Source organism: Carcharhinus amblyrhynchos, chromosome 9 (genome assembly GCF_965287045.1).
Source record: "Carcharhinus amblyrhynchos chromosome 9, sCarAmb.v2.hapA, whole genome shotgun sequence".
NCBI classification, from domain to species: Eukaryota; Metazoa; Chordata; class Chondrichthyes; order Carcharhiniformes; family Carcharhinidae; genus Carcharhinus; species Carcharhinus amblyrhynchos.
Window position 1 is genome coordinate 29609465 of NC_137332.1, and position 25947 is coordinate 29635411.

At 38.4% G+C, this 25947-nt stretch overlaps 1 protein-coding gene across 1 annotated transcript; it reads left to right on the plus strand.

The window, feature by feature from the left end:
• The first annotated feature begins 298 nt into the window (after nt 1–298).
• On the plus strand, nt 299–22040 carry atp6v0b (ATPase H+ transporting V0 subunit b). Its single transcript, XM_080195384.1, has 8 exons — nt 299–455; nt 7314–7362; nt 12161–12244; nt 12728–12805; nt 16312–16381; nt 18550–18601; nt 20419–20609; nt 21421–22040. The coding sequence occupies exons 1-8, from the start codon at nt 389–391 to the stop codon at nt 21445–21447; spliced, it is 618 nt and encodes a 205-aa protein (XP_080051510.1). The 5' UTR covers nt 299–388; the 3' UTR covers nt 21448–22040.
• Nucleotides 22041–25947: the final 3907 nt, after the last annotated feature.

Below are 25947 nucleotides of genomic sequence, written 5' to 3' on the forward strand. Positions count from 1 at the left end.
TGCTACCAAATAAACCTGTTGGACTTTAACCTGGTGTCGTGAGACTTCTTACTATGTTTCAATAAGGACATTATCTGGATGAGGACCAGCAGGTCTGACAGCTCCTGTGTGGAGAGAATGGAGCCCAACCCCTTCCCGTTGAAATGTGCAGGGGAGCATGCCGGGAGGTGTAGTCTTCCCGCTAGCGGAAGTGCGCGTTCTGCCTACATTTCCCGGCATTCCGGGCGCGGGGTCCGCTGGCGATGACGCGCAAGCTCACGGCTGCTGCTCACATGACAGCCGCCTGCGCGCGCAGCCCCCTCAGCTGACCCTCCCCCTCCCCCCGAGTGTCGGAGAGTCTCCCTGGTGTCGGTGTCAGTGCCCAGCTGCCGGCCGCCTGCCCGCCACCATGAACGGCTACGCCTTACTGTACGGTGGCATCACTCTGGCCTTCTGGTCCACCATCCTGGTAGTAGGTAAGAGAGAGCGGGGAGGGAATGTGGGAGAGGGGCAGGGGCGGCTCCCGGTGCCCAGCCCGGTGTCAGGCCTAGTGCGGCCGGCGGCCCGTGGATGTCCCCGTTCCCCCCTCACCGGTGGGGGGGCGGCACCTTCTGTCGCTGGGGACCTCTTCCGAGTTTAGCACATGCATTGAGACTTTTTGGACTCGAAATGGTGGCGATGCTCGCCGGCCCCCTTGCACCTTGGCGAGGGTGTTTCTTTTTAACGATTTATTCCTATTGGAAAACCACTGACTGAACTAGCTCGAAAGGGCTGAATTGCCCACTCCTGCTCCTCATTCCTATCACCAGAATGAAGTTGGGAAATTCTGTCAGAGATGTCTATCGAGCTCCAAGTGCTGACACTAAACACGAAGCTGTGTTGTCTGTTTATATTTTGTGTAGATCGGATCAAGCTATATGCTGATATATATGTTATTAATATTGTGTCTGTACCCACAGCATGGTACCAGAGACTTGCAAGCTTTATTGACAATTTACATTTTAAGAAGGGATTTCATCCCCATGACAGCAAGTAAGAATTTGTCACTGGTATTCAAAAGCCACTCTCTTAATTGCTGTCATCATTTTTTCATCAGTCTCTGTGCTGTTATGTGACTTTTTTCCTTTCAAATCACACTGCTGCCTTCTGATTAGACCACATTGGGTGTACAAAATGCTGCTCTGGACACCACAACATAGGATTTTTTTTAAAAAGCAGTTCAGTATGAATTGACCAGGCTGTGACAGGGTGCAAGGATTAAACTATGAAGAGAGGTTTCATAAACTGGGTTTATGTTCTCTAGGAAATAGCAATGCAGTTGAGCTTTTAAAAATTTTGAAAATAATTGAAATAATAGATGGAGGAAAAACCTTTGCTACTTGTGGAGTCTAGGACTTGAACCACAACCTTTAAAATTAGATCCAGCCTTTCAAGAGAGAAGTTAAGAAATGCTTCACGCACTTGTGAAGTGTATTAATTGTGAAATAGTTAGATGTGGAAATATTTAATGTTGAGGTGGATGATTTTTTTTCTGCAGATTGGAAATGAGAAACAGCTTCCCAAATTCTAATGCATGTAAATTTGTATCATTTTTTTCTTCATCTTTGATCACTCACTATTGTGTGATTGCCCTTCTTGGGTCCTTATGCGGCTGATGAGTCTGATCTTAGAACTGCATCTTCAACTGCACACTTGACCGATGTTTCTAGGAGGTGGAATTAATCCTTGGGCTTGATTGCTGTCATTCCTTTTCTTGCTGTTGGATGTTCTCAAAGAATTGTGTCCCTTCAGTCAGGAGGTTCTTCCAGGTACGTTTCTCCTGAGTAAGGATCTCCCAGACATTGATGCTCTGTTGCATTTCTTTGAAGTGCTTGCTTTGTTGCCCTCTTGTTCAGGGCCTTCCTTAAGCTGCGCGAAGAAGATTTGCTTTGGCACTCAGGACTCTGGTATCCTAAGCATGAGAGCAGCGCAGCACAATAGGTTTTAGACAATTATGGCCTTGATGCTTGTACTCTTGGCTCCTTTGAAGAGACTGATGTTAGTATGCCTAACTGATGCGAATCTGTCTCAGCGTGAATGATATCTCTCCAGATCCTTGAGGTGACATCTGTACGTAGCCCAAGCTTTTGAGCTATTTAGAAGAGTTGGGAGGACGACTGTTACTCTTGAAAATCTTCTAGAAAATCCAAACATTTATGGTTATAAAGATTACACTCCTTTTCACTGATGGTTGACTGGGATAAGACTGAGTTTCAGTGGTTTGTTAGACCTATTGCACTGCTTTCTGATTGAGAGTCTTTTGCTGAACCATTTTTCAGAGTAACCTATCTGAATAGGAGTTTTCACTGATCAATTTGCTGCTGTTTGAATAGTGAGTATCAGTCATGGACTTATTGAGTCAATCCCATTTGGTGAGAGATTGAACTTTTTTGTTTGAAATTTTTAATTTCAACTATTTGTGTGTGCTATGGGGCAAAATGTTTAAGCTTATCTGGAGTTTTGGTTTCATGCACATTTCAGAGGTGTGAGCTGTGGCTCAGCAATAATATTCTCAACTCGAGTCAAAGGTTGTGGGTTTGAGTCCCAATTCTGATAGCCAAGTACCAAATTTAGACTGATAATGTTGTACTGAGAGAGTGTTGCACCTTTGGATGTGACATTAAACAAAGGTCTTGTCCACACTCTAAGGTGGATGTAAAAATCCAATGGCATCAGAGAGCAGGATGTTCATCCTTCGAGCAATAAAACAAAAACAGGTAATCTGGTCATTATCACCTTACTGTTTGTGCAATCATGCTGTGTGTGAATAGTCAACTACATATCCTTCATTACAAAGGTGAAACTGACTGAAGAGAGCTTCTGGTATCCTGTGATCGTGAAAGGTGCTATACAAGTGCCAAGTTCTTTCAGTTAGAGTAAATCTTGAATGGCTAATGCACATTTGGCTAAGTAAATGCATAATATTCGTATTGGTTATGTGTAAATAAGTCAATGTCCTAAAATTGTCCAACATTTTAATTTGAGATGAAAAAGCCATAATCGTGTGGTATCTGTTATCTTAATCTGAGACCATTGTTATCGGGGGTTAATGTTTTGGAGTAGCTTATAACGGTCGTGAGTGCAAGTTGCTTAATGAGTACATTTTCTTTTTACATTTTTGCTGGGGGTCATCAAAACTGATTTCACTTTATAGTTTACAATTGCAATTTTTGTGGATGTGTCGATATTTGGAGTTCAAAATTTGCGTACAAGCTTGCACTTGAAAGCTGATGCATTTTCAAAAATATTGATACATCAGGAGTAAACTGCTGACTTCATTGGGAGGCTAAGACATAGTGGCATTATCACTAGTCTAGTAATTCAGAGACCCAAGGCAAGATCTGAAGCAGATAATGCCAGATTTTTGTTGGATTTAAATTTCACTAAAAATCTAATGACGACCGTGAAGCTGTAGTTGGCTGTTAATGAACCAGACTGGATTCAATAATGTATTCTAAGGAAGGAAACCTGCCATCCTTACCTGGCCTGGCCTATGTGACTGAGATGTGCAGCAATGTGGTTGACTCTCAAATGCCCTTCAAAATGGAGAGCAGTTAATAATGGGCAATAAATGCTGGCCCAGCCAGTGACACTCATCCTGTAAAAATGAATAATAAAAAGAGGAACTCCTGGTTATGGAAGAGTTAAAGCTAATAAAGGGGGACATGTTTCAGTTTTGCGCAAAATGGGAAGTTCCATGGTTGTAACATCAGTATTATGCACTGTCAGCCAAACCTATCAGGAACTGATTATATTGTTAAGACCTCTTAAGAAATATGCAAATACAGCTCTTTCCATCGTGATAGCTACTGGCCAATTTAATACTTTGTGTTTTTCCCTTGCTTAGCCCTATTTTGAGATTCCTGGCAGACCTGTAGCCAACTCCATTTCCCTCAAAACTGATTGCAAGCAAAATTCTATCATTCTTAGATTTTAAATTATTCATAGCTTTGTGAGAGGGTGTTTCAAGTTTGGGTGTGGGAGGCAATGAGGGATGATGAGTGGAGGACAATTTCATAAACTATGTTCTGAGTGTTCGAAGCACCAAAGTTTAGGTTGGAAATCAAGGGCTTGGAGTGACTACGCAAGAGACTTAAAAGGATGAAGGACTTATTATGTCGAGGGACTGTAGAAGCTGGAATTGTTCTTCTAGGAGAGAAGATTAAGTGAGAACCAAATGGATGTGTTTTGACACATCAAACAGGAAGAAACTTTGCTCTGGCATGGGGGTAGGTAATAAGAGTTCAAAGATTTAATAGGATCGGCAAATGAGCTGAGGATTTTTCCACAGGTTACAATGGAATACAGTTCCTGAAAGGAACTTTTAAATACTTGTCGGAGTGACACTTAAAGAGAATTAATGTACAGGGTTATAGGGAAAAGGCTGGGATGTGGAACTAAACTGGAGCAGTCTTTAAAAGTATTGATATTGTGATGATGGCTGGATGGCCTCCTGTGTTGTAAGATTCTTTGACTTGATGGTTAATGTTTGTAAATCACTTATTAATCTTGATCATAGTGAAGTAGAAGAATAGTAAAGGCTATATAATGTATTTTGCTCATGACAAACCAGTCTCTCTCACTCAACGTTTTTCACCATCTAAATTTTGTGTGCCTTTCCTCTTCAAACTTGAGAGCATGTTCACTGGTTCTAAAGTTCATCGAACTCTCAAAAGATACTCATGGTTAAATGGACACCTCAAAGATCTTAAATTCTTGACAAAATATCTCTTCAGAGTAAACATTGTTGTGTTCTCTGCTCTGTACACAGCTCAGATATTTAATTGATTTATTCTCACATATATTGGGATACAATGAAAAGTATTGTTTCTTGTGAGCTGTTACAGACAAACATACTGCTCACTGAGTGCGTAGAGAAGAATCTTAGAAACCCTACAGTGCAGAAAGAGATAATCTGGCCCATTGAATCTGCCCCGACTGCACTGCCACCTAAGCCCTACCCCATATCCCTACACATTTACACACTAATCCCTCTAACCTACGCATCTCAGGACACTAAGGGGCAATTTTAGCATGGCCAATCAACCTAAGAAGGCAAGGATAATGTGCAGGATTTAGTTCTGTTAAATCTAAGAAATTTAAGATCATTATTAGGAAGTTTTTAAGACTTGAGAGTACAGTTTTTAAGAGCATAGAGCAAGAGTAAAAGATTGAATTTGAAGGTATGCTGGGGACAGCTCGCATGATATCATGCTCTGGCACCATCTATAAATGTTGTAAAACCCATGGTTTACTAATGTGTAGAGAAAGGAAACCTGCAGTTCTTACCTGGTCTATCCTACGTGCGACTCCAGACCTATAGCAATGTGGTTGACTTTTAACTGCCCATTGAAATGGTCTAGCAGGCTGCTCAATTGAAGAAGGGATGTGCAACAAATGCTGGCTTTGGCAGTGATGCCCACATCCCATAAAAGAATAAAGAAAAAATATATTTTGCCATTCCTTCATCATTTCTTCAGGCTAGGAAGCGAGAAATTTTCATTTATGAAGAGTTGAAGAATTTATAAATAATTTAATATTGGAAAAGTTATGAAAATGAAATAGTTGGTATGGCATGTTCACCCACTATAGACAGTTTCCCCCTTAACATATGGTACCTTTCATGACCACATTTTCCGAAGTGCTTTGTAGCCAATGAAATATTTTAAGTGCAATCACTGTGGTAATATAAGAAACATAGCAAGCAATGTAGGTACAGCAGTTTCCTACAATTAACGTTAATGACCAGATCTGCTTTTGAGGTGATTAAATATGCGTCCTGACTTCAAAATAGTGTCACTGGATCTTTTATGTCCATCTTAGAGAGCAAATAGGACATCAACTTAATGTTACAACTGAAAGACAGCGCTCCCTCAATACCTCATTGGAATGGCCGCCTGAATATTTATATTCAAGTATTTGAGTGGGACTTGAACTTTCAGATTGAAGGGTGAGTGATACCAACTGAGCTGTGACTTGCAGAGTTGAGCCCACAAGAGTGCTCACCCATTCAATATTCTTGTTGCTGACCCCTTTATAATGTTAGAATTTGCATTTACATTGTGCCTTTCGCAGCCTCAAGGTATCCAGAAGTGCTTCTGTCAATGTTTTTTTTTTGAAGTGTAGTAGCTGTTCTAAGGTAGGGAAGCACTGCATGCAAATTGTCCATTTTATAACCAAGGAAAACACGTGAACAAAGTACTGAGAGAAATGACTAGATGATCTGTTTTAGTGAATTTTGGTTGAGAGGTATGTACTCACCTGGATATTGGGAGAACTCCCTACCCCTCTTTCAATAGTGAGGCCAGTTTAATAATTCATTCAAAAACAGCATGTCCAACAGTGCCGAACTAAAGTTTTTGCAGAATTTTGGTTTATATGCAATGGTATGAGTTGATTTTGAACAAAACAGGAATGAAGACCAAATATCTATTTAATGATCCCTATGGTTGGAGCCCAATTTTTATGTCTATAAGCAGTAATGATCTGATACTGATGTTAACTAGGAAAGAAAGCATTGAGTGTGATGACTGAATGTGAAATGTTTACCAGTTCCCAGAAAGGTCTGGTCCGTGGTGATAACTGATCTGTGCTTGTGACATTGCAAATTAATACCAAATTAGAAGAAGAAAACTTGATGATTTCAAGCACTGTCTTTTTATCTCTCAGCTGGGTTTGGATCAGATCCAAACTAACAGGCCAACTGACTCTTCAACCTGGATCAAGTCAGAACTGATAAGCAAAGAAGCTCACGTGTTTTCCTTGGTTATAAATTATAAGGTTGGAATCATTGAGTTAGGTAATCATGATCCTATGTCTTAAAGTGCACAAATGCATCATCTGTAAGGTTTAATCTGCAGTTGTGACTGTTCTCAAAATGTCTTCTGATTTGAGTCGTGGCGGACATGGGGAAGTACATTCAAAGAGAGAGCAGTTAATTCTGCAAAGTATTTATTTCACCTAAACTTATTATGAGGAATAAAATTCAGTTTATAATGTGTAGTTCACTTAATGTTTTTGTTTCCTGATATCACCTGGTTTTGTAGTTTTATGTAATTGAGCATATAGAGAATTTATCTTAATGCGTAAGAATGCTGTTGAAAAAATTCTTGTTCCCTCTTCCAACCTAATCTGAAATTTCTACCACTTCAAAAAATCAGGAAGACCTGACATTTCTGGTCTGCAATACCTAAACTCATTTGTTTTTAGATTGATGAAATTCTGTTCTGTTAATACACTTCACATAAAAATTTGGTATGATGTTTATTGAATTTTCATTTGTCTTTCTATTATAGGCATTTGTTACACAATATTTGACCTAGGATTTCGCTTTGATATAGGATGGTAAGTCATTTCAAAGGAAAAATTAAGTTCTCATTTATTTGTAACAGTTTAGCTTCAAGTTTATTTCCTAGATTGGATTATTAAAAGGATTTTCTGAAAGTTTCCTCCAATTAGTATATCCAATCAACTATTAATATTTTTCCCACTTTCTAAATTGAACTGTTCTGTAACCTGGTTTATTTTGCCACTCAGCTTAAATCGGTGTCCTGTGGTTTTCATCATTAATATCATTGGGAGCAGTTTCTCTCCCTATCTACTGTCCAAACTCCTCATGATCTCCTTCCAACCATCTCATCTTGTATGAGAATGACCCCAGGTTCCCCAATCTATCCGGGCAACTAAAGTCCCTCTTTCCTGGAGCCATCCTTTCTTCACATCCTTCCTAAAGTATGGTGTCCAGCAATGCTTACAATATTTTAACACAATACTGACCAAACCAATGGTTTGTAAATAGGCCATAGACAAATCAGTTATTACATGCGTCCTCTGGCTAGAGCAGTTTGCTCGAAAATTGGCCCCAAAATTATGCTTTCTGCAGTTTGCCACTTCATTCTTTTGTATACGAGGGATTAGCACATTCAAGGCTTACAACAATCAGTACCTCACTCTGTAATGTAGTTAAATGCCAATGAAACCCCTTAGATTTGAAATTTTGCCCTGGAATATCTCTGTCCCTCCACCTCTTTCCTCTTTTTCAGATCCCTGAAACCCATCTCTTGGAAAAAGCTTTTAATGTCTCTCCTAAAGCTCCTCCTTTGGCTTAGTATCAGTTTTTGTTTGGTTATAGCTATGTGGAAATACTTTAGAATGTTTGTTTTGTCAGATTCAGCTTACAGGGCTGTCCTAGACTTATCCCGAGATTGGAGGTTTGAGTCCAAGATTTGCTGGTATGACAAATATAAAAGCAGTTTTCTTGTCTTTTTTTGGATAGTGAAAACCCAATTGCTAACTTCAGAGAGATAGATATGACACCTCAATAGATGGGAACCCTCTTCAAACTTCAAGCAAAATTGTGCTTACTGGATAACTGATATAAAAACACAATGTTAGAAATATTCAAGTCTGGCAGCATCTGAGGAAAGAAACAGAGATAATGGTCATCTGAACTCGTTATTTTAATGATGTGCCTGTATGTAAATGGTGACTTTTTTTGGTCCAGGCTAAGATGCTGTTTTGGGACAGACTTGATGGACTGAATGGCTGCCTTCTGCACTGTAGGTGTTCTATGGTTCACATTGTGAATGTGTTTTGAAAAGTGTCGGTGTGTAAATCAATATTTTGCTTCCTCGTATGAGATGGTACCTTGTTTCTATCTAGTGCCTTTTTCTTTCCACTACCTGCAATGCTACAGCATGGCCAGGACAAAGTATAGTTAAATTAATTTAAAACAATTTGGGTGAAAATTTTTGTGAACCCATCCTGTGAGCTCTGATGCCTGATATTACAGGCCTTCTGTAGAAGGATCATTTAGATCCAAAACGTCTGTCTCTTTCCATTGGTGCTGCCAGATCTGTTGAATTTATCCAGTATTTTATGTTTTTATGTCAAATTTCCAGCATACGCAGTATTTTGCTTTTGCTTTGTTAGAGTCAAGGCAATTTGTCTGATTCCAGAATTGCGGAGATGACCTACTGGTTTATTTTGTGATCATTCTGTATAGAACTGGCCATTTCTGGCTGCTGCTTCCTTTTAATCTTAACACTTTGTGCAAATTCTTCATATGTAGACTCTTTTTGAACCAGGAATTTCAGTTTAGACAATGTGGAAAGGTTTATTGCATTTTTTTAATGAAAATATTAAAAAATGGAAGTGAAAGCTGTAGTTGAATCATGACTTGGTTCAGGAAGTCTGATGGTGGGGACAGAGAGACGGTTGGAAATAAAAGCCTAGACAGTAAGCTGCAGATATTATAGGCTGGTTAACATGAGCGTAGGGAAGTACAAATTCTTCCTTGCCGTTCCAATTCCGATCCATGCTCAGACTGAATTAATGTTTTACATTAGCCTATGGGAAGGAGGGTGGGTAGGTGGTGGCAGAAAGAGGTTGTTGCCTAACCACAAATGTTTGTGTCTCACCTTTATGAAAAAATGCCCTAAAAAGCTTTACATGGAGAGAAGAAATAAGAATTAAAGAGAAATGGTGGCATAGTGAAAATCCAGAGCCCCAGACTAATGTTCTGGTGACATGGGTTCAAATCCCGCCATTGCAGCTGGTGATATTTAAATTCAGTTGAAAAATCTGAAATTACATGTTAAGTAATGGTGACTATACAGTCAATTGTTGTAAAAACTTTTCTAGTTCACTAATGTCTTTTAGGAAAGGAAATCTGGCCTGCATGTGACTCCAGACATAATATGGTTGACTCTTAACTGTCCTCTGAAATGGCCTAGCAAACCACTCAATTCAAGGACAGCTGGAGATGAGCAACAAATAGACCTTGCTAGCAATGTGCACATCCCATGAAAGAATACATTTTTTTAAAAAATCATGGAGTAAGGAGCAGCCATCAAATTGCACTGAGAGAATCGGGGGAGGTTTCTGAAGATTTGATTGAAAGGATGGATTTGAAGACGTATTCAAAACAGTGACTCAGGCAGGCAGGCATTCCATAGAATTGGGCTGAGGTGACACAACTTTTAAAGAAGGGACAGAAATAACTAATCAAAGTGTATTTCTTCTAGGTTATTTGGAATGTTCAGGAAACGGAATCACCAATTAATATTTGAAGTTATATTGGGAGAATAGTGCTGGAAATACTGATTTGCATTTAGTTTAAGCTGAAGATATTGTAATTTGTTACCACTAAAGGTTACATGAAAAAAAAATTTAAAATAGTTACTGTAGTGAATGCTGGTAACACAGTGGTAAGGAGGGGGGAAACCAAGGAGGAAGAGAAACGGGAAGAGTTTCTACGTATATGAACTGGCTGTGCTGATTTAAAACCTATGTACCTGGGACTGTTTCCTTGACCTTGGTAACTTCATTGTGGCATTTTCAAAATGTGAACTTTAAGTAGGCGAATTAGACAAGAAGAAAATGGGAATTATTAGGTCTGGAACACCCTCCTCCACCCTAATAATTTTTAGAGTAAAATGAACCAATAAGAATATTTGAAGTGGAAAGGATGGCGGTGGGGGGGGGGGGGGGTGCTTTGCATTGAATAGTGAGGAAGTGGTGTTAAGTGGGTAAATCCTACATTTAAATATAATCAGGAGATTCATTCATTTTCTCTATACCCTCTGCCTTTGCTCCAGTATATGATCAGTAAGTATTTGTTTCTTTTAACAAAATATGGGACAGGAGAGGAAAAAGCAGGCTTGATTGTGCACATCAAGCAATTTTTGCATACTTTGAAAAGATACACGAGATCATCATGGTAGAATTATCTCTGTCAGAAATTGCATTGATTATTGAATTGAAGGCTACTTTAGGGGGTGAACTGTAATCACAATTGGACTAAAATGCAATAGTGGAGATTACAGGTCAACTGCTGCATGAGACTTTGTATTCAAATTAAAACAGGGAAATTGCTTTCTGTTGATATTGGAGGTGTTGAATTCTTGCGTTCTGTCAGTATTTCACAGCTTCTTCCAGAAATGGGGTGTGCCCTGATCCTTGTGGTAGAATCTTGCTTTAATCTTGTCTTGTGTGTTGTTGTAAAGTTTACTGTTTTTGGTTAAAACATGATGAGCAATGACCTTGCAAATTGGCTAGTGCAGTAAATGGCTATGTAAATTGGGTGTTCTGATAAGCATTCTAGGTTATCACTTTATTGAAGAAATCGCTTTTACTTGATGTACACTTTGCAACTGATGCCGCATAATACAATGTGGGCAGATCCTTGCAGGAATGTGGTGTTTGATTGTGGAAATGTATGTTTACAGCTTTAGAGTAACCTCTGGTTGCTTCCCAGTTTCTGTCATCTCTGTATACGTATGTCTGTGTATATATAAATATGTATATTTATGGTAATGGTGAAAATAACTTCTGTGATCTGCACATGCATAGTAAAGTGCAGAAATCCAAGTTTGCTGTCAGTGATTCTGTGCTGAGTGCACTTTGAGGGCCTCCTAAGAATGCAGTCAACTAAAAATCATCAAACAGATAATTTCAACTCTGATGCTTAGTGTCCAAAAACCCTTGAAAAAGTTGCACCTAGTTGACTGAGGCCATACTAGGTCTTTGAACAGCATACTGAGTTTATAATTACTGAACACACACTGGCCCTGAAAAGAGATTTTGTATTTGTTGAAAGTCTAATTTTTTTCATTATGAAAATTCCACACTCAAAATTATTTGATGTTTTAGTCTGTGTGTTAATATCATAATATGGCCCAATCATTTATTTTGTCATTGGAAATTTAAAATCAGAAGTGAAGGGATTTCTGGTTTGCTTTCTGAGACACTTCAGTGTCATTGGCTATTTTTCCTGCTTATAATGCCACTGTTGTCAAATGCCTGGTGGAAGATTCGAATTGACTTTGTTAAAGAAAAAATCCATCCACAGAAATCATTAGACTTTTGTGGAAAGTTTTCTTTGATGTTCATTGCACTATTTTACTGCTGATGGAAAATTATCTCTATTTCTTAGTCTTCATTAAAAAGAGATATGATAGCAGGAGATTTGAGAGAATATTAAATATATTGCTAGCACACTTTGGCATGAAATTTTTCATGTAAATTTTTTGAAGTCACTTCTTGACTCAAACATTTAAGAGCTTTTATTGTACTTTTTACTTCTGTCAAGCATGAAGAGCAAAAGTACAAAGTGATTCAATTAATATTTTGTTATTTATAGGTTTTTAACAGAAACATCTCCCTTCATGTGGGCAAACCTGGGAATTGGATTGGCTATCTCGTTGTCTGTCGTGGGTGCTGCATGGTAAGATGTTTTTTCTTATCCGTATCAGTGAGTGGATTGACCAGGATGCCCAAAGATCGATCATACATGTACTAACTATTTGCACTTTGAATCATGTAAACAAAAAAATTTCAAGGGTCACCAAGATGTCCTTTCTGTGTTAAACAAAGCAGTTCCTCAGGTAATGAAGACATCCATACCTGCAAAATAAAACTTTGACAATATCCAGACTAAGATTAATAAGTGGCAAACGGCATTTTGCATCACGAATGCCAGGCAATGACCATCTCCAATACAAGAAAATCTAACCGCCTCTCCGTAACATTCAAAATCATTATCTCAAGTGACTACTAGAATGTTGCAGACCAGGCATTCAGTAATGAGTGACTCACTTCCTGACTTTCCAAAGCCTTGGGAATATGTTTTCTGCCTGTCCTGTTATCTAAGGAAGGTTTTATTGGAAAAGAAATGGACATAACCGCCTCCTTGTGTTTTTTTGCTTAGGGGGATTTACATCACTGGTTCCAGCATTCTTGGTGGGGGTGTGAAGGCACCTAGGATTAAAACCAAAAATCTTGTCAGGTAATCATTTTAAAGTAGCTCTTAACTCGTGAGTGTGTTGAAAAATAAAACTAATTTCAAATAATACACCTATTATGTCAACAATTGCAAGCATTTTTTTTGAAAAATAATCTTTCTCTGACACTACAGCTAATAAGGTGCTTCTTTGCAAGGAATTGGATGAGGGATTTGGTTTTCCAGTTTGCTATAAGTTAACAAATGGAATATGGCAATATACCTACTGGGGTAATGGTTATGAGTTGTGGGAGACTAAGAAAGGGAAAAATCAGATTTTAAATGTATATTTTCTTATGGATTAAGATTTTTGACTCATTGAGTTATGAGTAATGTTGAGCAGGATAACTTTATCGAGACTTGTCCATTCCAGATAACAGCTGATGGCTTTCGACTGAGTTTTCAGTTCATGCTGGTTTTTGATGCATCTCTGTAGATTTCCAAATAAAGACAAAATGCTGGATGTTAATGTTTAAATGTTTATTCGTTAGTCACGAGTAGGCTTACATTAAACTACAATGAAGTTACTGTGAAAATCCCCTAGTCGCCGCACCCCAGTGCCTGTTGGGTGAATTTAATGTGGCCAATGCACCTAACTAGCACATCTTTCGGACTGTGGGAGGAAACCGGAGCACCAGGAGGAAACCCATACAGACTGAGGGAGTATGTGCAAACTCCACACAGGCAGTAATCCAAGCTGGGAATCGAATATTATGTTATCAGACCGTCCTTCAGCATCTAAAGAGAAATAGAAAATAGAGGCAGGAGTAGACCATTTAGCCCTTTGATCATGCTCTGCAATTCACTATGATTAAGGATTATGGCTGATTATCTGACTCAGCAGCCTGATTCCACCCTACCCTCATCCTTTGATCCCCTTTGCCCTAGAAGGTATATTTAAATGCTTTTTGTAAACGTGAAATGTTTTGGCCTCAACTCTCTTTTTTGATAGAGAATTCCACAGGCTTGCCACTCTCTGGGTAAAGAAGTTTCTCTTCTTTTCAGTCCTAAAAGATTTACCCCGAATCCTTAGTTTGTGACCCCTATTCTGGGCACCCAACATCAGGAACATCCTTCCTGCATCTATCCTGTCTTGTCCTGTTAGAATTTTCAGTTTGTGTGATTCTCCCCTTATTTTTATGAATTCCAGTGAATATAATTCTAACTGACTCAATTTCTCCTCATACGTTAGTCCTGCCGTCCTGGGAATCAGTCTAGTAAATCTTTGCTTGACTCCCAGTACAGCAATGGCACCGTTCCTCAGATAAGGAAACTGAAACTGCACACACTACTCCAGGTGTGGTGTCATCAAAGCTCTGTATACCAGCAGCAAGACACCCCTGCTCCTACACTCGAATCCTTTTGCTATGAGGGCCAAAGTACCATTTCCCTTCCTTACTGCCTGCTGCACCTGCATGCTTACCTTCAATGACTGGTGTACGGGAACACCCAGTACATTGCCCCCTCAATTTGTAGTCATTCAGATACTCTGCCTTTCTGTTTTTGCCACAAGTGGATAATCTCACATTTATCCATTTCCACATCTACCATGTATTTGTCCACTCTTTCAGCTTGTCACAAGAACAGAAGGTTAATTTTTCAGGCTAAGCCTTATATCAGAATCAGAAGATGAACTTTACAATAAAGTAAATGAAGCAAAGGGAAAGAGGTATGCCAGGTACGCCAACTCTTGTCACAGAACCAATTAAAATGGAGAACAGCTTGCAGTCATCAAAGAATCAAAGATCGTCAAGAGACAGAACTGGGTCAAAGAGTAGAAGAACAATAGGCTAATTCGCTGGGACAAGAACAAGCTAAAATGATGTACTTGCAGGGGAATGAAGGAACAAATGATAAGTTGGTTTGTTAACTCGTTGAAACTTATATTGACATCAAAGCAATTGTGTGTGTAGAAATATGGTCTTGTATTGGTAGTTCAGTTAATCTCCATGAAGCAGGAGGATGAATTTAGCTGTTTACTTGCATAATTCTTAAAGGTTTTGTTTTGTTGGGATTAAAGTCTTATGAGAAGTACTCAACCTTTAGTTTTACAGTAAGAATTCATCTTAATGCCTGGTTTATTTTGATTAATCTGTTTCTATTCTCCTAGTTGTATTGTGTGAATAAGTCTGTTCAATTATTTACCCTGGTACAAAATTATCTTCAATGATTGATAATGTCATCTGAAGTGGCATGATAATGTGAAGTTTTGTGTACAATCCATTGGCAAGCTCACAGGAGAAGGGAGGATTGTTTGCCCTAAATTATGTCAGATTTTTAAAAGAATTCTCTAGGAGTGGCTTGCTGGCATTGATATTTATTTTTCATTCCTAGTTGCCTTAACAACTGACTGGATTGATGAGGCACTCTGAATGCACTAAGAATGGAAGTAATTAAGAATACAGTATACAGGCTGCATGACGTGGAATTTTCTTAGAAGAGTTGCAGTGGCAGGTTCCTTTCGCTGAAGGATGTTAGTGAATAATTTGAGCTTTAGTTTCACATTATTTTCAAGTCTTAAAATTAATTATTAGACTTATTTTCATGATATCTGGGCTGCTAATCCAGTATTATAACCAATCAGACTGGCAGGAAGTGGAAAAATGTCTGTTGGGAAGGTGCACCAGGATCACTCTTATTTCCCGCATGCATTAATGATTTAGACTTTGGAAATTGAGGTATGTAATCCAAATTTTCAGATAGGCGCAGTGTAGTACAGTGATTAAAGCCCAGTGAAGGACAGCACCAATCACAAGATAAATGGGCTTGGAGACTGGGTGTATAAATGCCAAATGAAATTGAGTAAGGTCAGCAGTTCATTTTGATGGGAATAAGGAGGCCACTTATTCTTTGGAAGTAAGAAAATAAGCAGGGTAAAGAAGCAGAGAATTAAGAATAGAGATAAATAAGTCACAAAGTAGCAATGCAATTTGATAAGACCAGTATAAACAAACTGCTGATTTTCATTTCAAAAGGAATGGAATATAAAACCAGGGAGATAATGTTTAATTTAACCCTTTGGTTAGGCTGTTATTTCTATAGCGGATATTGCAACACTGAAGAAAATACAAGAAAATAGTGTCACCAGAATTGAATAGATGCACCTTTCAGCACAGGACTCCTATTTCTGAAAAAGATAACTAAATGGAGAATTAATTGAGGCAGCTTTTAAGTTGAGTGTGATAGGTAGGTGTGCACCCAGAACATATGGAATGTGAATGCCAGCATTAACCAGAATTGCCTGTTTCTGTACTGGTGCATTCTACACCCCTCAGTTCTTAAGTTTTCAATCATGGGAAATGTGGGAATTATTTTGACAAATATTGAGAACAAACCTGAATCTAAATGCTGGAGTCTACCTGGAATGAGGTTGTGCGTGAAGGAGGTGCTTAGAAAATAAATGTTTGAAAATGGAGTTATGAATATATAGTTACAAACAGCAAAGATGACCATAGTGGTGAACCTGGCAGTAACACCTGGAATGATGATTTTTTTTAACATATATGTTGCAGCATCATTTTCTGTGAAGCAGTTGCAATTTATGGGATTATCATGGCTATTGTCATCAGTAATATGGCAGAGGTATGTGAATTTTTAGTATAAATACAATGATTTGCTTACTTCACCTTAAATGTAATCTGGAGTACATTTGAAGTCAAAATCTGACCTGATGTGCTTTCAAAGGGGGCAGGATAGACCCATATCAATAATATTGATTAAAGCTGGAATGTCTCACTTTCCATGTGTAATTCCAGTTTACATGTAACACTTGCCCATTAGTTTACTAATTCCACCATGCATTTATACAGTGACTGCTGTCATGAAAAGGAGTAGAGCAGGCATTGCAACACAATGGAAGTGGCATTGTTAATCATACATACGAACAGCTGAATTAGAAGCAGGATCAGGCCACTCAGCCATTTGAGCCTTCTCTGCCATTCAAGAAGAATTTGGCTTATGATTGTGACCTCAATTCTACATTCTTAGCTACCTGTGATGATCTTTCTTCCACCCCAACTAATGGAAAAACTCTATTTACCTGACCTCTACCTTAAAAATACTTTAAAAATCAGTGCTCTCTGCCTTTTGAGGAACTAAATCCAAAGACTTCTGATCCTCTTAAAGAAAAACATTCTCCTCATCCCTAATGGATGATTCCTTATTTCTAGATTCCCCCGCATGAGGAAACATTCTTTCCACATCCACCCTCAAGATTTTGTATTTTTCAATTAGATTGCCTCTTGCTCTTCTAAACGCCAGCATTTACAAGGCTAGTCTATCTAACCTTTCCTCATAAGATGACCTGACTATTTTAGATGGTGGTAGAGGCAAGTTGCCTCGCACCTTTTTAAGAAGTACATGGATGAGCACTTGGCACATCAGAACATTCAAGGCTATGGGCCAAGTACTGGTAAATGGGATTAGGTTGGAGGTCAGGTGTTTCTCATATGGATGCAAATTTGATGGGCCGAAGGGCCTGTTCTGCACTGTATGATTCTCTGAGTATAGTAAACCACCTTGCAATCTGTTGGAAGCAGTTCAATCTTCCCTTAAATAAGGAAACCAATACTGTACACCAGATCTGGTCTCACCAGTAGCCTGTATAACTAAATTATAACTTTCCTACTTTTGTATTCAGTTCCCCTCAAAATTATAACATTTTATTAGCATTCCTATTTACTTGCTGTACCTGCAAGCTAATCTTTGCAATTCGTGCACTCTGATCCTTCTGCATCTGTAAGCTCTCCAATCTCTCATCATTTAGCATATGCATTTTATTCTTGCCAAAATGGGCAATTTCACGTTTTTGCACATTATGCTTCATTCGCTATAGCACTTTGTAAGCTCCTTATGTCGTCTTCGCAGCTTAATTTCTTACCGATCTTTGTTTCATCAGCAAATTTAGCAACCATACTTTTGTCCTTCCCTTAAAGTCATCGATATAAATTGTAAACAATTGAGGCCCTGGCATTGATTCTTGTGGCACACCACTTGTAATATCTTATGAATCAGGAAATCATCCATTTATGCTAAGTGTTTCCTGTTAGCTGACCAATCCATGCCAATATGTTACCCCTACACCATGAATAATCAATATATTTTTCTCCCAAGTGAAATCTCTCAATAACTATATGGCTCATAGGTTTATGCCACTTCTACAAAGTGGCAAGGCTGGCACAATATTCCTCAAACTTTAATGGACTCAGGAACTTATTCTTTTTGATTCTGCACGTAGCTCCCAATCTTAGCTGATTTCTAATGAAATTGAATATTCCTTCACTACATTCATGCATGTTTTGATTAACAACTGAGCAGAATTCTGGGAGCAGACTACCTTAATTCTTTGGGTGGAGAATACTCTGAGCTAGCATGAGGGTTGAAAAGATGACAAGCAAAGAAATTGTGGATTTGATTATCCTATATGTAGTTAAATCATTAATATAAAAACACAAATTAGATTTATTTCTGAACCGTTTCACACTTTATATGTGATGGCAAGTGGCACTTTTGAGGAAAGTACTCCAAAATATTCTTTGCTTTCAGGTTGCTGTATTTATTGTTGAAACACTGGTTTGAGGGTGGTTGAAAGATCTTGTTGACAAAATAAACAAATAGCCCAAAAAACCTACAAAAACTGCCTTGTTCCAGTAACAAATAATTTATGTTCAGATGTGTAATTTGAAAGATGATGACCTGGCTCCTGGTGTTCCATTTATTACTTCAAAAAACATTTTTTATCTTTCCCGCAGCCATTCAGTGGCACCACTCCGCAGACAATTGGAGCCAGGAATTATCAAGCAGGTGAGTATAGTGTTTTTTTTTGTTGTGCCATAGTTATTTATTTGCAGTAGATTTGAAATGAAATCCTGTCTTCATTTATCAGGAGCTGCTGCAGATGGCCACCCCAACACTGCATAAGTGATATTGCCACCATTTCTGTTTGCTGACCGGCTTAACTTGTCTGTACAGACTTGTGATTTGAGCTTTCCTTTCTTGGTTATGCATAGACTTCAAAAAAGAGGGACATTATGCTAATATTGTAATTAAGGTAAAGAAGTGTGAAATATTGGTGTGATTAATATGGGGAGAGAGATTAACATTCTTTAAAGTGCCTTAATTACCAGGGCCGAGGCTTTTAGTGGAAGTCAGGGAGAAAGTTGCAGTGTTACAACCCTCACAGGATACAGTTGAGGTGCTGAAGGATTGGGGGCCTACTAGTGTTGCACATCCGTTTAAAAACGGAGAGACCGAATAACTTACAGGCCAGTCAGTTTGACCTCTGCATTGGGGAAATTAATTGGAATCAGTTATGAGGAACAGGATAAACTGTCACTTAGACATAAAATCAAGAATAGTCAGCATGAGTTTGTTAAAGGAAGGTTGCACCTGGCTAATTTGAGTGAATTTATCTGACGAAGTAACAGGGAGGATTAATGAGGATGGTACAGTTGATGTGTCTGCATGGATTTTAGCAAGGTCCCACATGGCAGACTGGTTTAGAAAATAAAATTCCTTGAGATCCAGCGGAATGTGGCGAGCTGAATTCAAAATTGGCTCTGTGGCAAGAAACAAAGGGTAGTTCATGGGCGTTTTTGTGACTGGAATGCTGTTTCTAATGGGGTTCTGCAGAGCTCAGTGCCAGGTTGCCTCCTTATTGTGGTATTAATGGTTTGGACATAAATATATGAGGAATGATCAAGAAATTTGCATATGGCACATAAGTTGTCTGCATTGTTGGTAGTGAGAAAGATATCAATGGTCTGGTCAGGTGGATAGAAAATGGCAAATGGAATACCACAATATTTATTAGTGTCACAAATAGGCTTATGTTAAAACTACAGTACAGTTACTGTGAAAATCCCTTAGTTGCTACACTCCAGTGCCTGTTTGCGTACACTGACGGAGAATTTAGCATGGCCAGTGCATCTAACCAGTATGTCTTTCGGACTGTGGGAGGAAACTGGAGCATCTGAAGTAAACCCACAGTGACACAGGAAGAATGTGCAGACTCGGGCTAGTCACCCAAGCTGGAACTTGAACAGGGGTCCCTGGCGCTGTAAGGCAGCAGTGTTAGCCACTGTGCCGCCCTAAAGTTTGCGGTGATGCATTTGAAAGGTAATTCAAAGTAATGCAGAAGGTGCAGTAACCAGGAAAGGTATTCAAATCACAGATGAACTGTTTTCAATGCTAAGTTGCATGATTATACCTTGGAATTGGATTTTCACAGTAAGTTTGTTGCAATGTTAATGTAAGCCCTGCTTGTGACACTAATAAATAAACTTAAACTTATTTATTGTAGGGATGTCTTTTAATGTTTCCATTCCTGACTGGATTAGTATGTTTTATTATAGAAAATAAACCTAATGTATTGATTAGCCTGTTAACCAAAATTCTTTGGGAATTAGATTTAATTATAGGAATAAAAGTAGGCCATTTTGTTTCCCGTTCTCTCTCCCTTCCACCAATGCTTCTCTCTGCATCCAAAAGTCTAAGTGAGAATAAGAGGAAACCTTTGATCCTATAAATTTGCTTTGTTGCTATCATCCAATAATAATGGGAAAATGTGAGCTGATTTGGTTTTAATCAGTAGATTTCTCAATTCCCTTTTTTCTTTGTAGGATTCTCCATGTTTGGAGCTGGCCTGACTGTTGGATTTTCTAACCTGTTTTGTGGTATCTGTGTTGGTATTGTGGGTAGTGGTGCTGCTCTGGCTGATGCCCAGAATGCCAGCCTGTTTGTCAAGATCCTGATAGTTGAAATCTTTGGCAGCGCCATTGGCTTGTTTGGAGTCATTGTGGCCATTCTACAGGTAAGATGGTCTCAACCCTTCCAACTTGCAACTTCCCAATACTAAAGATCTCCATCTCTCCATGAGTTCACCTACCAGTGAAGCAGTTGTCATCTCTAAGCTTCTATCACTCTTTCAGCATGCCTCACATTCTCCAATCTCTTGGAATTACTGCCCCCTTTCAAAATTGTCAAATTCTGTTTGTCCATACTAATCTACATTGGTCTCTGCGCTCCCATTGTCTCATTTAAAATCTTCACCATGGTTAACCCTAAAGTTTTGGTCTCTCTACTCCTATAAACTCCTCCGGCCCTACCTCCATCTTGAAATTTTCCTTTTGTTTTACTTGGACTTTCTTTAGCCCTACTAATATTAATCATGTCTCTAGTTGTCTGGGCCCATGTGTCAAAATTCCTTAAAGCACCCCTGTCTGTCTGCCTTGGAAACTTGACTTTTCACCAAAACCTTTAGCTATAACTGTGTATCTTTTGACACAGCATTCATTGTTTTGCTTACAATTCTGTAAAACTCTTTGGGACATTTTTCTATCATGCCATTACGTAAATGCAACTTGTTCCCAGGTGAGGAAAATGTGCATTAATATTCTGTAAAAGGCATTGGTTCATTTCCCCTTTTAAATTTTATATTAAAATCCTTTCAGTTTTGAAATAAATTGAATGTAGGACAAAGTGAACATTGTTATTTAATACTAATTACCATTGTATACTAATGCAGAATGAAGAATATATAATGTTTACAGCTAATTATGCTATAATCTATGCATTTGAAAAATTGTAACTTGTAAAATTGATTGAAATTTTTTTTGTTACAGACATCTAAAGTGAAAATGGGGGATTAGCCATCATGGAAACATTGAGAGTTGGAAAAGTTCTGGAAATGCGACCAAGATTTGCTGTACATAATTTATTTAAGTGTATATTTTCCTGATATATTGTTTGTGGTTTTTTTTAACCCATCATTTACTGAGGAGTGGTTGTGGTACAGTCTGAAGTAATTCCTGATCAGTTCTGCAAAATGGACCAGGTGCTGTCCAGCAATATTCCATAGTTTAGTCTATTTTCTGTTTAAATTGCAAAAATGTATTGCCCACTTCAAATTTAGAATGGGGTTGAGTAGTGAGACAATGTTGAAGACGTATTTTGCTGTCATTTTTCCAAGTGATGAGATTTATTCTTTGTGGCCTGATGCAAGGCAGCAGTTGAAAACGCGTTTCACAGTGACCATTATAAAGAGGCATCAAATACATTTACATCAGAGTTCTGTGGCTTGTAGTGATCATGCCAAGATGAGTTCATCCAAAACTGAACTTCCATCCATTTATGTACCTAAGTTGCACCTTTGTTTGTATATGTTCTTTGAAAATGTAATGGAGCAACTTTTGAGTGTTACGCCACAATGACAACCACAAAATAAAGTACATGTTTATAAGTGGGTCTGCATCAAGCATTCACTTTCTGCACCCACCACATAAATAGTTAGCATTGCTGCCTCATAGCACCAGAGACCTAGTTTTGATTCCTGGTTTGGGATCACTGTGGAGTTTGTTTGCGTGGGTTTTCTTCGGGTGCTCCGGTTGCCTCCCACAGTCCGAAAGATGTGCTGGTTTGGTGCATTGGTCATGCTAAATTCTCCCTCAGTGAACCCGAACAGGTGCTGGAGTTTGGCAATGAAAGGATTTTCACAGTAACTTCATTGTAGTATTATTGTAAGCCTACTTGTGATTCTAATAATTAAATTTTAAGCAGAACTTTTCTCATTGGCATTTGCATGCCTGTTGGCATTCGTACGTGCAAATGATTGTTATCCCCTCTACCAATTTGACTGAGTATTTGATTTACTGAAACAAAATGTAATTTAAATGTTTGGGATTGTAAAACTGATTATAATTACACAACAGTATTTGGGTCTCATCACGCTGCATCAACTTTGACTCAACAAGGAAATGATAATACAATCCTAGCCCTCTATCAGGCTATATCTGTGGAGTGCTATTTGAACTTAATCTTCTGTAAAGGATGATAATAGTAACTATACTATTGAGCCAGTGTAAAAGAAAAATTTCCATGTACCTTATGCCAATCAGTTGACTTTCCTGCTCCTTTGTGATTACCATAGCCACTTTAAGCACCTGACCCAGTTGACTTATGCAAAACACTACTGGTTAACATATGCACGGTGGAGGCAAGAGATGGCATTGAACATGAAATGCACTCTGCTATGATCTGTCTGTGGAACTTTCACAACTCTCTCCCCTGCTGGGTGGAATTTTTGTTCATACACTTGGAAATTACTAGTGTTGTCTCTTTGCCTTAATGGATGAAATTTTGCTATTGTGTTGACTATTATTGCAAAGTATGCTTGTCCTGAATTCTTGTTGCATACTATTGAATTTGGCTGCAATAATGTGTTAAATATTTTCTTTACAAATTGAATATCAACAACTTGGCATTTCATCTAGAGTAATCAGTCCTGAGACACTTCACAGGAGTGTTATCGAATGAAATTTGGCACTTTGCCACATGACCAATTAGGATAAAGAATCAAAAACCTGGCAGGTTTTAAGGAGCTTCCTAAAGAAGAAACAAAGGCAGAAAAGTGCAAGGAGGTAACTCCAGTACTTGAGGCCATCATTGTTAAAGGCACTGCAGCCACTAGCGAAGTGATTCAAATTGGGATGCTCAGGCCATCAGAATAGAAGGAACATGGATATCTTGGAGAGTTGTAGGGCTGGAGGAGTGAGGCTACAGAGGGATTTGTTATGTTTAAAATCAAGTACTGCTTAACCAAGAGTTGACTCATCCCACCCCCAACGGATGTGAAAAGTAATTTTTTCAAACTTCAGGATATTCTTTCCCCCAGTTTCCCTTTTTTTGACACTTAAATCCCTTACCAATTCTTCATTTCTGGAGATGTAAACTTTTGCAGATTTCTTTGACACTTCCAACTTACTAATGTGTCATTAAGATGTGTGCCAACTATTTGGCATAGGGGAGTTTCAGTTTTATTTTCCTCATTGGAACTTGCTGATTTGACTGAGTCAGAGCATTTGGTCGTGTTGAGGTACTGCCCTGTTCTCAAAAGCATAAAGTGGAAATGTTTTCACTCTTAGCATTGTTGACTTCGGATATTGTGGAGTTAGCAATCCTAATAATCTCCTGGAACATTTCCCATTTACCAAAGGGTTTCAAATGGTATCATAATTTGTGGCAAAGAGGTGACCTTGTCTCACCAGCAAGTAGCTATTGGATATTGTTACCGTTTTCCTAATATTCAGTGATAAAATGTGCCCTGCTATCAGTGCTCCGAACATTGAGTGTGCACAAAAAACCTTTGTGTTAGAGCCTTATGTTCAAGTGCAATGAATTATCTGCAACTTAATAAGCATGATGTGTATGGTGAACTTGTAATGAATTACAATTTTGCTTACTAATAGCAAGAACTATAAATTATGCAGCTCAGGTTCATGTCAGCTTGTATAGAAAGAAAGGTGGGAGCTGAGTGCTAGGAATTAGAATAGTGTACTGACCTGAGTTTGATTTCAGTCCAGAACTTTGGTTGTAAAAGTTGTGTAGAATCCAGCCAGTCTTCAGTTCAGTTCAACAGAGGAGCACAGGATAAAAATAATTTGGCACTAAAATGCCTGAGATCATAAGGATGGCTAGTTCAGAAAGGTTTCACAAATAAAATGTGTCTATTATTCTGCCCTGGGTATCTTTTGGTGGTATATTGGAAACTTTAACCAGCTTGTACTTGATCTGGCATTTGGTGTTGGTGGAGGACAAAATTTTGATGATCACCTTGTTGAAAGTAGGATTTTTTTTAATGCACAATAGTCCAGATTTTCTTGTGGTAATGACTCTCAATGTTTACTGTCGTTATTTCTCTGAAACTCAGCAACTTATGGAGTCCTTGCACACGGAATAGCAGGAAATGCAGAACTTGCTATCAGTGATTCTGCATTTTTCCAAATGTGTGCTTTTGAATTCACCACAGACAGCAATCAAATAGGATTCACTCAGTTGGCCAGGATTTGTCCTTTACCCCTCTATTGAGCTATACAAACCCTTGAAAATAGTGCATCTTGTTGAATGAGATCTAACTGAGTGTTTAATGCTTTACTAAGTTAATAATTACTGCTGAAAAACCCTCTCTGGCCATGAAAACCCAGCTTTATAATTGTGGAACGTCAAATTTTGCCATTGTAAAAAATTTATAATGGCAAAATTCTTAAAACTATTGCAATTTCTATTTGAAACACACGTGCATGTATCAAAATTGAATTAAGTGAAGGATGATTGGTGCTGTCTGAGAATACTTCAGTGTGATTGGTTGTTAACCCCACTTAATTACATCTGAAGATCCCTTGACTTGACATCAAATTCACACTAAAGTCAGGAAAGGGGAAATCAACACTGCTTAATGTGGACAACTTACTTTGAGGTCAGCACTGTATCTTTATTGTTGACTGCAAAATGTAGTCGTGTGTATGTGTGTGCCAGTCATCCATACTTGAACCAGGTCTGTGGCACACTTATTTAATACTCTGTTGAGTCAGGTGTATATTTTCTGTAAATGGAAATGTACCCATGGTTTTTACTATATTAAGCTGTAGAGAGATGTTTAAAATACTTTCATCGTTATTTTCATTCAGACTGAGACCTGATTTTGAAAATGTGAATATAAGCATTAAAGCACTTCCTATTAAGTCTAGATGCAAGCAGAGGGAAGGCATTGCACTACTTGAGTAAATACTGAAAAGAAGTTGATCTTTATTTTCAGCCTTGCATTCTTGATAAATGATCATCTGCCAATTTACATAGAATGTACTGTCTGAATGCACTTTGTTATGCTGCTGTTTCATTTTAATATTCAGGTTCATTCGACATGATGGTTCTTGAGCCATAAGTTAATTGGGTACGAAGTTAAAATTTGTGATTTGGATGAAAACCACAGCATTGCTTCTGACTGGCACATTCATAGGTCTGCTTATTTTTGATGCCATGTTCAGATTCTTAAAGATTTTTTCTTGTCAATCTACTGAAATGTAATTTTACCTGTTACACAAGGTAATTTAGTTTGCTTGTGTATTCAATGTTTTTCTTAAGTGAGATGTAGAGTTATGTGGTGCTGTCAGCTTAGGGCACTGTTTTAATCGTTTTGTTTGTGAACTTGAGCTTGAATTTAACTCTATTCTGTGGTAAAGAACTATACTGCTTCCATTTGAAGTTTAGAGTCTATAATGAAATAGATTTTAGTCAACTAGAAGTTTTAGAACTGACGTTACAATTAGCTGGACAAATCATGAAATGAATTGAAATGAGAGATATGGAGTGAATGT